Genomic DNA, 11308 nt, shown 5'->3' on the forward strand with positions numbered 1-11308 from the left:
CTCTGGAGGCCAATAACAGCGCTTTTGGTGGCCACACTGGTGGACCAGTGCTGCATCACCAGCACTGCAGTCGTTATTCCCCAGGCCGAGGTGGAGTACAGCCAGCGCTGTAGCCAGGGAGATACAGCACTGTATGTGCCTTGCAAGTGTGGATGGTGAGTGAGTTGCAGTGCTGTAAAGTCACCACCAGAGCTGCAACTCTGCAGTGTAGCCAAGCCCTTAGTAGGAGGAAAAAATGTTAGGAGAGAAGGAGTATCTTTCAGCACTACATCTTGTCTTTGCCGTCTTTCTTTGGCCTCTTTCAATTTCTGCCATCCTCCTTTCTTCGACATGGTTTCTATTGTCCAGCATAGGCCTGCTGTGTACAAAGTTCAATATTGCTTGGGCCCACACTTACTTAGCTGACAAAGACAAAATCACAACCACCATAAATTGAATTCATGATCTTGATGGATTAATTTGTATAAAGCACTATCTAATGAGACAAAAAATTTTGGAATGCCCCGCTACCATGGCTCAGCTGTTACTTCAATGTGGAATGGAGGGCCTAAAAATTAGGACCTAAAAATAGGAGGGCCTAAGGCTATAGCCTTATTAGCCTATGGGTTAATCCGGCCTTGCCTGGAACTAGTAACTATTGGGGGTGTGGAACACTGATTCACCCACTGAATTAGCCTCTTCCCCCCACCCCCCCCAAAAAAAACGAATGGAAGGGAGATGATACTCACACACTTTGACTGGCCTGCTCATCTCCCCCTGGTCCTGAGCTGAGGAAGATTTGGGGGGGGCGCAGAGAGGTTGGAGTGAGGAACTGAGAAGTAGAATGGAAAGCTGGGGGTCTGGCTGGGAGCTGCCGCGTGGGGAAATTATCCATAGTGGGATGTGGATGGGGCTGCAGGGAAGCAGAGGCCTCCACTGCTTGGGGGAGGGGAGCCAGAGCCCTACAGAAATGATAAAACCAATGCACTAAAGAATGAAGGGCCCAGGGCTGTTCGACTGGGGCTCCTCTGGCCGCGGGGGCGGGGGTGGGGGCCGTGGTAGCTCCCCGAAGGGGGCGGTGTTCACGCACCGCCCACGTCCAGGGGCCCTGCATTTGTACATTATCCGCACTCAGGAGCTGGGGGGGCGGGCTCAGAAAGGCTCTGTAGTCATGTCCAGAACAAAACTCGGAGTGTGTGTGTGTAAAACAGCCGCTGCAAGCCTGAGGGCGGGGGTGTCTGTTGCAAAACAGCTCTAAAGAGTATCAGGCGCTTTAATTTCCCATCTTCTCCGAGCCCCAGTTTAGGGGCTGACCAGAGCTTCCCCTTTAAGAGGCTGTTCCTAGTGAATGGAGTCGCCCCCCCGCTGGTAGTGCTCCCTGTGCAATTCTCCAGGGCCCCCCAGTCACGCCTCCTTCTCTGTTCTCCCTCCGCCCCTCACGCCAGCAGCGCGGGCGCGTTGGGCTCCCAGCTGAGGCCAGGCCCCCGGAGGGTTGCTCGGGGCTAGGTTTGCCGCCCCAAGAATGGTAGCGGCAGAGGGGCGGGAGGGGCGCAGCTCGGCCGGCCGCTCGCGCCGGGGCAGCAGCGAGCGACCATCGCTCATCGCGGTCTGAGGGGGAGAGAAGAACCCAAAGGCCACCGACATTGGGGCGAAACATTTCCACCCGGACAACATCATGTCCACCAAAGCGGAGCAGTGTAAGTAGCGGGCCCCCGGAGGTCGGTCCCGGCCCCTTCTCTGGGGAACGAGGGAGCAGCCAGGGCGGGTCCGGGTGCGGCGGCGGAGGGCGGCTGCACTGTCCATGGTCCTGGGAGTCGGGTCCCAGGGGCGGATGGCAGGTGGAGGAGGGCGTGTCGGGGGGGATCTATTACACTGCGCCTTGCAATTTGTCAGCTGCCTGCCACTGCGCTCTGAGCTGCGTCGGGGTGTCTGGCTGTCTCTGCAGTGCGATTTATTTCACACAGCTGCTGAGAAGCCCTGTCAAGGGTGCCCAGTTTGTGCTCTGCATGATATCGGAGTTAAAAACCGGAGGCTTTTCTGCCTTCCTCCAAGACAGGAGGAGAGAAGGGAAGCCAGGCCCTGGGACCTAGTTCTGGTTAGGGCCTGCTTTCAGGTGTTTGATCAGTCTCCTTTGCTGTAAATGACAGCTGTGGGTTAAAGCTTCCCAGCCTTTGTTCAAAGCTGTTGTACATCATTTTCAGTGCCTGTCCTCTTCTCTATGCAGGGTGACCAGATGTCCTGATTTTATAGGAACAGTCCTGATATTTGGGGCTTTATTACCCCCCACGGCCTGTCCTGATTTTTCACACTTCCTTTCTGGTCACCCTATCCCCATGAAGTCTTGCACTTGATGATTTTTCAGTCCCCCTACTGATACAAACTGTTTTGGTTGCTTTTAATAACCCTTAAACATTTCACCTATTGCTTTGCATGCTTACCAATGAGATAATATTTACATGCTCTGTTAAAAGGAAAGGAACATAATTATGTGTTGGGGGCGGGAAGGAGGGGGATGATTGATTGGCTCAGTATGGCATGTGGATTTAGTGATAAAATACAGAGCCTAACACTTCTTGATCACTAGCCCTGATCAGTGGTGACCTAAAGTGAACTGATAGCCTCACTGGTTTGTATGAATTGAAGTGAGGGTTTAGTTTGGGTCCCTAGTGTCTGTATCAAAAATCACCCAACTAATTGGCCCAAAAGTCTCAACAGAGAGCCTACAGATTGAACTAACATAGAACGTGGTCTGCCCTTCATAGTCTTAGAAGTGGTCTACCCATGAAGAAGATCATTGACGGAATAGGGAAGCTGGCCTGCTGCTTTGGCTCACGCCATGCATCTTCTGTGCATATATAGAAGTCATCGTTCTCTTACCTTGTCTACTCTATTGTTTCAAACTATTCCGTGCTGCTGCTAAAAAACACCAGGGGAGCTCCATTGACTTACCCTAGAGTGGATGCTAGTAGCCACTGACATTTTAACCACCGTGTTTTCTAGATCTACTCTGCCAGCAAGGTCAGATGATGGTGATTAGAATGCAAGCAGCTGGGCCACATCAGCACTCCCACTATTGTTACTACTGTTAATAACTGGCATATTTGCTAGTGCAATAGTGGGAAATTATAAGAAAAATGCCACTATAGACCAGCACTGAATCCATATAACATTTTCTTCTGATGCACTATCTTAATGATGTGTTGGGATTGCTCTGTGATCAAGGGCTTAGAGTGCTTTTGGCTCAGCTGGAATCACTTCACCCGAGATTCTGGATGTTGAAATTCACTTCCTTCTTTGGTCCATATCTATTGATCTTCAGGTTATAGTGCAAAGCCTTTGTGTTTTTCACAGGCCTTTGCCTGATTAGGACAAAATGACATCTTTTTTTTAACTTTTGGGGTTAACCTCCAAGTTACAGTAGCTGATATTTTTGTCTTTTAAGTGTTGTGCTGATGGCCTAGGTGCATCCTTTATGGAGGGTGCATTTTTATAAATCAAGAGATGGTGTCCCTAGCCTCTGTTTGCCAGAAGCTGGGAATGGGCAACAGGGGATGGATCACTTGATGATTACCTGTTCTGTTAATTCCCTCTGGGGCACTTGGCCCCATTGGCACACATGCCAGACTGAATAGAATGGCGCTAGATGGACGTTTGATCCACGACCAGCTATGACAATTTTTATTCTTAAAACGAAGCAGGAAATTCTGTTTTTCCTTCTCTGGCACGTGAAACCTGTTCTGCCTGCTCGCCCCATTGTGCCGTACTTTCTTCTCCTTGTCATCTCCACCCATTCTTCTGAACTCGCGGGATCCCCTTCTCATGCTACTCTGCTTCTTCCTCGGTACTCACATTGCCTTCCAAGTCGTAAGTTAATGTCCAGTTACGCGCGGCAAATTAGTTTGAAAACAACGTAAAGATATAAATTATCAGACGATGGAAGAACATAAATTGCTTTGGCCAAAAGGTCCATGGTATCTGATTGTTTTTTATAAGCGGAAATCATGTTTTTACTAATCTATTAGGTCTTTGAAGCGTCAACAACATTTGAAAAGGGGGATCCAGTTGACTAGTTAGTAACTAGTTTCATGAAAGCCTTTGACAAGCGTTCGCCCGACTCCAGGCTTTTTATGTTAATACGTTGTCATTCGGCTGATATTAAAGACGACGAAGTCTTTCTATGGACTGAGAATGTTAAGACAAAGGAACATAAGATGTGGTAGGAATAGAATGGTACATTTTCAGAATGGAGAGTAGGTAACAGCTAGTAGTGTTCCCCAAATGGTCAGTACCTAGGACGAATCTCTATTTAACTTTATTCATAAATGATGCTGGAGGAAGGAGTAAACTAGCTGTAGGTGGCAAGTTTGCAGTTGATACATAAACTGCTCAAGATAGTTAAGAGCAAGTAGACTGTGATAGCACTTCAAAAAGATCTCACAAAACTAAGTGATTGGCAACAAAATGGCAAATTAAATATTAATGTGGATAAATGTAAATGATGACACATTGGAAAAATAACCCCAAATAACATGCAATATGATGGGAGCTAATTTAGCTTAAACTATCAGGAAAGAGATCTGGAAGTCATCCGTGGATAGTTTTGAAGATGCGAACGAAGTGTCAGTGCGCAGTCAAAAAAGCCAAACACGATGTTAGGAAAATTAAAAAAGCAGAAAGAAAGATCAAGATGGCCAGAATGAGAATATCCTTCATGCCCTTATAAATCCCATGGCTACTTTATGGGGTCTTTTTAATTTATATATGCCCACAACTAAATACTGTGCTAAGATGTTGTGCTCTTCATCTCATGAAAGACATAAAAAAAAAAAGAAAAAAAAAAAAAAAAAATTATACTGGCCGATTTAGAACAGGTTCAGGGAAGAGAGACATAATGATTTGGTTTGGCTGCGCGCTCCCCATATGATGAGAGATTAAGAGGCTAGGACTCTTCAGCTTGCCGAAGAGCGGAGACTTAAGGGGGTTGGCGACCCCTTTACTTAGAAACTACTATAAGATCATGGTGGCTGTGCGAGAAAATAGAGAAAAAAAAAAAATTTAAGGCACAAGTAATTTACTTATTACCCATAGTATAAGAACTAGAGGAGAACAAACCATCAACATTATAAGAAAGACAGCGAAATATAAAAAATAGGATAGATTATCATATACAATACGAAGGACAGAAGACAACATAGACAAATAAAACTCACATATAGACACTAGAAGCGAGCGTTGTGAAAAGGATAGACCCATATAACCAAGGCTTTTAAAAGGCGAACTGTAACATTGCGGTGGTTAGTTGCAATGCCTTGTGGTGGGGGATGGGTTAAGGAATGGGGTCCCTAGCCTCTGCTTGTTCAGAAGCGATGGAGAATGGATGGCCAGGAGATGAAATCACGTTGTCATTGCCTGTTTAGTTCATCCCTATTGGGAACCTGGATGGTCACTGTCGGGTAGACAGGAGAGGAGCCCTGATCTGACCTTGATGCGCCTGTATGGTTGTTCATGTTCTTATGTCACAATTTGAGTATAGATGGAACCAGTTTCTTCTTGCTTTCCATCCACGCCATCTCCATCAGCACATTTTGGTGATGTTCACCTTTCTGTTATCAGCCTTCGTGCTTCGCACCCTCCAGCCCTCTCCTAAGTATTCTTGGACCTGTATCTACTTCGCGGCTTCTTTCACTCACGTTTGTGGGCACTGCCTATTTCCTCTGCTCCGGCCGACCCTGTCTCTCTGGCGCCCTCCACTGCTGGCCTTGGGGGGCTGTTTGTTTAGTTTTAAGGATCCCCTGCCCTCTTTTTTTTTTTTTTTTTTTTTTTTTTTTACAGTTTTGGTATGTACATTGGTTTTAAATGGGATTCACTTGTGGATCCAGATCATGGATTTCTCCTCTGTTCCGGTCCTGAAGCTGGCTTTCTCCTCCACATGATGCTTCAGGTTGGGGATCCAGAAATTCCTAACCCACTGAACTTTTGTTTTATAATATGTTTATCAAGGCTCCTCCTTTGCCTAGTTCTTTATGGCATTGTAAAGTGTATTTATTTCCTCTTTGCATAATTCCAATTTTCTTTCACCTGCACTTTTTGACAAATGGTGATGATTTCCAACAAGAATTACACTGGCTTATGCACCATTACCAGGCTATCCCTCAAGCCTCAACTGATGCTGCGACTGCTACTGTCCTGCTTGACTGACAGGCAAGAAACAGATTGTCTCATGTAGGCGTAACAAGTAATGATGAGTCCAGAATTTGCCATGAAACAGCAGAAAAAACTAAAGTGAAAGAATACACTGACCAGATCAGAAGAGCAAAAATTCCAATCCTAATCATTGGTGGTGTAGAACTCCGCAGGAATACATGACCAAGTAACAGTTCGTCTCCTAGCAAAAGGTACACAGCCAACAGAGGGTCACAGGAGGTTACCTGCCATGCTACTCTTTTTTATCCTCTTCATCCTTCTGAGTACATTCTGAAAAGTAAAGTCAATGATTAGGCCTAACATCACAGCACTCCAGTGGAGCTGAGTTATTGCACAGAATAGCATCCACTGACAGCAAACAACCTGGAGACCACCTGTTAATTCCCTTTTCCTCCAGTAATTAAAACTGGCATCTGCTCATGGTAAGTAATGTTCTGGGAATGCCAACTCCCCTCCATTTTCCTGTCCAGGACTTTGAAACAAACAAGGAGACCATCTCCAAAGAATCCAACCCAGCATTTACACTTGTGTCAAAGAGGAATTTCAGAGTTTAGATGCATATGCAGCGTGGAGATAGACACTGAAGCTAGCAGATATTTACGTCAACATTTTAAAACATGGATAGCTAAAGCAAGGCTCCTAAATCCATATTTAGACATAGCAGTACAAGTGGCCTGATTTTCTGAAGTGCTAAACACCTGCACTTCCTGTTGAAGATAATAGGATTTATGGATGCTCAAGGCTTTTCAAAATCAGTTGTTTATAATCCAATGCCTGCACTGGATTTAGGAGCCTATCTGTAGGTACAGAGGTTTGCAATATGATGTAATGCTTTCATTCAAAAAAGCACTCATTAACCTGGGACATGATATAATTACATTTCTATGGGAGGTATGGTCAGATAGCAAAAGAACATGAAGTGACTCATTTTACAAACAAAATTATTATCTAGCTATTGCATTTATGAATGTTCTTTTATGTTGATTGATTTCATTTGGGCACTAACTCGCTTAATAGAAATAAACAGGTTTCCTACTTTGCACAAAACAGCTCCCGACTTGCTTTTCCCTCTCTTGAAAACAAGTGGCTGTAAAGATGAAGGAGGCTTTTTAAAATACAGCTTGACTAATATCTCTGGCATTGGTTTTCCTATTTCAGTTATGGACGTCTGACTGCGTAGCATGGCACCTGCAATGAGTTATAAATCCAGCTGTGAGTTGTTCTTTGGTTGGGAAATCTGATTGTGACCTGATTATTTTACAAATCTACTAGGCTTCATATCCTTTACACCAGGGAATCTGGCAACACAAACAACATTAAGTAAATAGAAAAGGCTCTTTCCTAATCTAATCCATGTATTTATACTGTATGACTCTCATTACCATGGAATCTAAGCACCTATGCAAAGGATGTTCTGTAGTCTAGTTGTCTAATGAGATTTTGGGAACAGGGATCCGTATTTTTACTTATTTGTAAAGGGTCATTTACATCTATAAGGCTGTATCAGTAAACAGTAATAATATACATTATACGCAGGGAGAGTACATGGTGTACTAGAAAGGTTTATCCAATTAAATCTGAGGTGTCTATTTTGCTCACAAGTGGAGGCCTCAAATGCACCAGTTTTGCTAACCAGAATGTCATAGATATTGTGATGGAGGGAAAGAAAGCCTTCCTTGTCTTGCATAATCACTGAATAAGATTTAACACGTTTATTCTGTAGTCATTCAGAACTCAGAACATGATTTTTGCTACTGGATTCTTTAGCCTTCTATTTTGTTGGTCCCACCCATCTGTATATTATTTTGAGTCCACTGAATGGATAGTTGAGGACAAAATATGACCAGTATGACCCACAAGGCCAGCAATACCCAGTTGGATGCACAAATGTAGCTTGTTTATGCAAAAACCTTGCTAGTGCAAAGATACAAACATGAAAAATTGCACACTGGAAAAAAAGGAGACTTTGAGGGGATTTTTTTTTAAATTATGAAAGTTATCCATAAAATTAGAGATACAGCCTCCACCTAAGCTCTCCTTTAGGCATACACAATTTTGTGCAGAAGTCCCGGGAAAAAAATAAATATGATCATGTAATTAAGATCAGTATCATAATGCATACATCCAACAGGGCTGAATTCAGGTTGCATAGGCAACATTAATTCTGGCATCTCCTAACTTTTGAGTGCTTGACTTTGCAACCTAAATAATTATAGCATAGTTTTTGTATTTAATAAATATATAGGACTGTTCACTGGGGGAGTTGATCAAAGCAAAATATATACAGTAAATATGTTCAAGAGATACCTACATTTAGCTGTAGTCTGGTATGTTGTGGTAGATGGCCTTACCTTGTTCCTAAATTGTTTTATATATCTATAGGGCAGGATTTTTACCAGTGCTTCCACTGAAGTCAATGGGATTTTTAACACTGACTTGAATAGGAGCAGAGTCAGGCCAGTTCTGAGTGTGTGGAAAATCCCACCCATAATGTTCCAAATTGCAGAGAGAATAGTGAACATGCACTTTGAAGTTCTCTTGCTTTGTTAAAGAAGAGTTAAAGCATTTAAAATCTTAAGCTGTGGTGACATTTATTATGTCATGTTGTCCACTCTTAGAGAATGACAACAACAAAGTGACATAATGATATAGCACCAGTATTTCATATTAACAAAAATGTTGACCTTTTCTATAGCTATATTGTATTTTTTTGCTGTGGTATTGTGCAGAAAATAGGTGTGCCCTCTAAGCTTAGACCTATAACTGATTTACATGCTGAGCTTTCTTTACAATTAACCACACAGGGACTTTTATGGTAGAAAATAGAAGACCAGCAGTCCATTTGCAGGTATGCTATCATGAATAGGGAAAGGAACTTATTAGAATAAGGAAAATGCTATTCTTCCTAAAGCTACGATTTCGCCCCCTGCACTTCACTATAGAAAAGCTGCTTTGAACCATCCCTGACCTCAACCCACTCTGACCAGGCTGCCTGCTATAGATGTAAATAAACTGTACATATAGTCTTACACAATTGATTCACTACATGGCTTAGAGCAAACCACTGAGTTTCTCTTTCCCTCAGGTTATCCATCCATAAATTGACTGTAGTAATACTTATCCATCTCATGTGAGTGTTGTGTGATTTACTGAATCAATAATTATTGCTCACCCTTTTTGACCTGAGTGGCTAGTCAAAATGTGGAGCCCTGTACATGTTCCAATTGGGAGTAGAAATTGGTGGTAGTCAGGTATTTCTTGGATACAGTTTATTTTGTTTACAAAGAATGTACAAGAAGGAAACAAACAGCTTATTTTGCTCACAGCACCCAGAGAACTCTTTTCATCCTGAGCCTGTGACCCAAAAACCTCTCCCTAGATTTCTTCCAGAGTGAGCCACATGCCTTCAGCTGCTGCTGCAGGTGATCCCTCTCACTCAGTCTTTTCTTGGCTAACCTTAATTTCTGTGTTAGCTCTCTTCCCTTGTACCCACACACCTACCCAAAACAACACTCAGACAGGAGTTCCCGGGCTTCACGCACACCTTTTGTCTTAGGTGGGGCTTATGCATATAGTTATAGGTCACATCTACCAATCTCAAAGAGGTTTGAACTCAATCCATGACAAAGTTTCACCCAGCTCATAAGATTATAAGTGAAGCCTGAGATCCATGAATGGAAAAAACAAGACAGGCACTAAGTGTTTGTTTGATCTGTTAGCACAGAGTAGGACTAAAACAGATTTTAAAATACTATATACAATGTTTCCTTTTTCTTCCCTCCTTCATCAAAGTATTCAATTCATTCAGCAACTATAAAGGTTGGAAAGACTTGTCTCTTAGGTTTAGCTCATTGCATGAATTTTAACAATACAGTAGGGGTAGAAAACTAATATGGTGTCTTAACCTGAACTAAGCTAAATGAAAGTCTCTGTATGTGGTTTTTTTTTTTTTATCCAGTTGCTTCCAAGATCCGCTACCTACAGGAATACCATAACCGCGTTCTTCACAACATTTACCCTGTGCCCTCTGGAACTGACATTGCAAACACTCTGAAATACTTTTCTCAGACTTTATTGAGGTAAGTTTTAAATTATGCTTTTCAAGAGAAAAAATGTTATTAGGGGATAAGTATTGATTTCTTCTTGGTTAATGGATCTTATGGATCAATGCTCAACCAGAAGGAGTCAGAACTCAATATAATTAAAAGTACTGTATGGTATAAATAAATTACAGCAGTGGCTGTTGCCCAATTTGCCCAGTTGAGCTGCTTATTGGGTGGCTGATTCTAAAACAAAACCTGGTTTGCTTGGCCCTACTATAGGTTAGTGGAGTGCACACATGTTCTTGAAGTAAAGAAGAGAGAAGGTTGCTAAAGTTTCACAAGTTTGACTGTGACCTCCCTGAGAATCCTAAAGCAGTAGGATCCTACTGAGATGAGCCTGAGCAGCAAAACTAGAAGCTGAACTGTCCCAGAGTTCAGTGGGCTTTCAGATCTGGATTTTGGTCCAGCCTATTATAGCAACAGGCATAGGCACAAAGTTTGGATCCAGATCTGGATCTGAATGACATTTAATGGTTCAGAGTTGCTCTGATCTAGTGATTTGGTTTAGTCCACTCTAGTTGCAATATAAAAACCAATAAGAACTAAGTATGATTAGAGAATAGGTTTAGGTAGGTGATATGACCTTTCAGCTTGTTAAAACGAACTGTTATGGGTTTGAGACTTCATTAGGAACATTACTTATATTCCAATTTTCGCACAGTATAATGGATTCATTGACCTGAATTTTCAAAGTGGCCTTCAGATGGCCTTGGATACTGCAGATACAATTTTTGTATGCCTACATTTTTGTGGCTTAATTTTTCATATGCAGATAGTTTTGAGTTCACGGTGCATTTTTGTGTATAACTACGTGATTTGCACTTACAAAAATATTTACGCTTAGAAAATTGCACCCATACATTCAGAGGCTGCTTTGGAAGTTAGGCCATTTGTATTGTCTTGGAGAGAAGAAACATTCTCTCTTGCTCTAAAATATGTTAACAAGCAAGTATTAGAGTTGAATGAAAAACTCATTGAGAGCCCACATCAGAAACCATGGAATTCAGAAACACTCCATGTTC

At 42.7% G+C, this 11308-nt stretch overlaps 1 protein-coding gene across 2 annotated transcripts in view; it reads left to right on the top strand.

Annotated features, from left to right (window-relative positions):
* Positions 1-1550: 1550 nt before the first annotated feature.
* UNC79 (unc-79 subunit of NALCN channel complex) overlaps positions 1551-11308 on the top strand; it is a 153237-nt gene continuing 143479 nt past the window's right edge. For both annotated transcript variants that reach the window (XM_075065657.1, XM_075065656.1), the window contains exons 1-2: positions 1551-1676; positions 10142-10262. In XM_075065657.1, coding sequence (XP_074921758.1) covers positions 1655-1676; positions 10142-10262 — 143 coding nt within the window. In that variant the 5' untranslated portion in view covers positions 1551-1654. The remainder of the gene's footprint in view (positions 1677-10141; positions 10263-11308) is intronic.

This window comes from Chelonoidis abingdonii, chromosome 4 (assembly GCF_003597395.2).
Source record: "Chelonoidis abingdonii isolate Lonesome George chromosome 4, CheloAbing_2.0, whole genome shotgun sequence".
In the NCBI taxonomy this organism is placed as follows: Eukaryota; Metazoa; Chordata; order Testudines; family Testudinidae; genus Chelonoidis; species Chelonoidis abingdonii.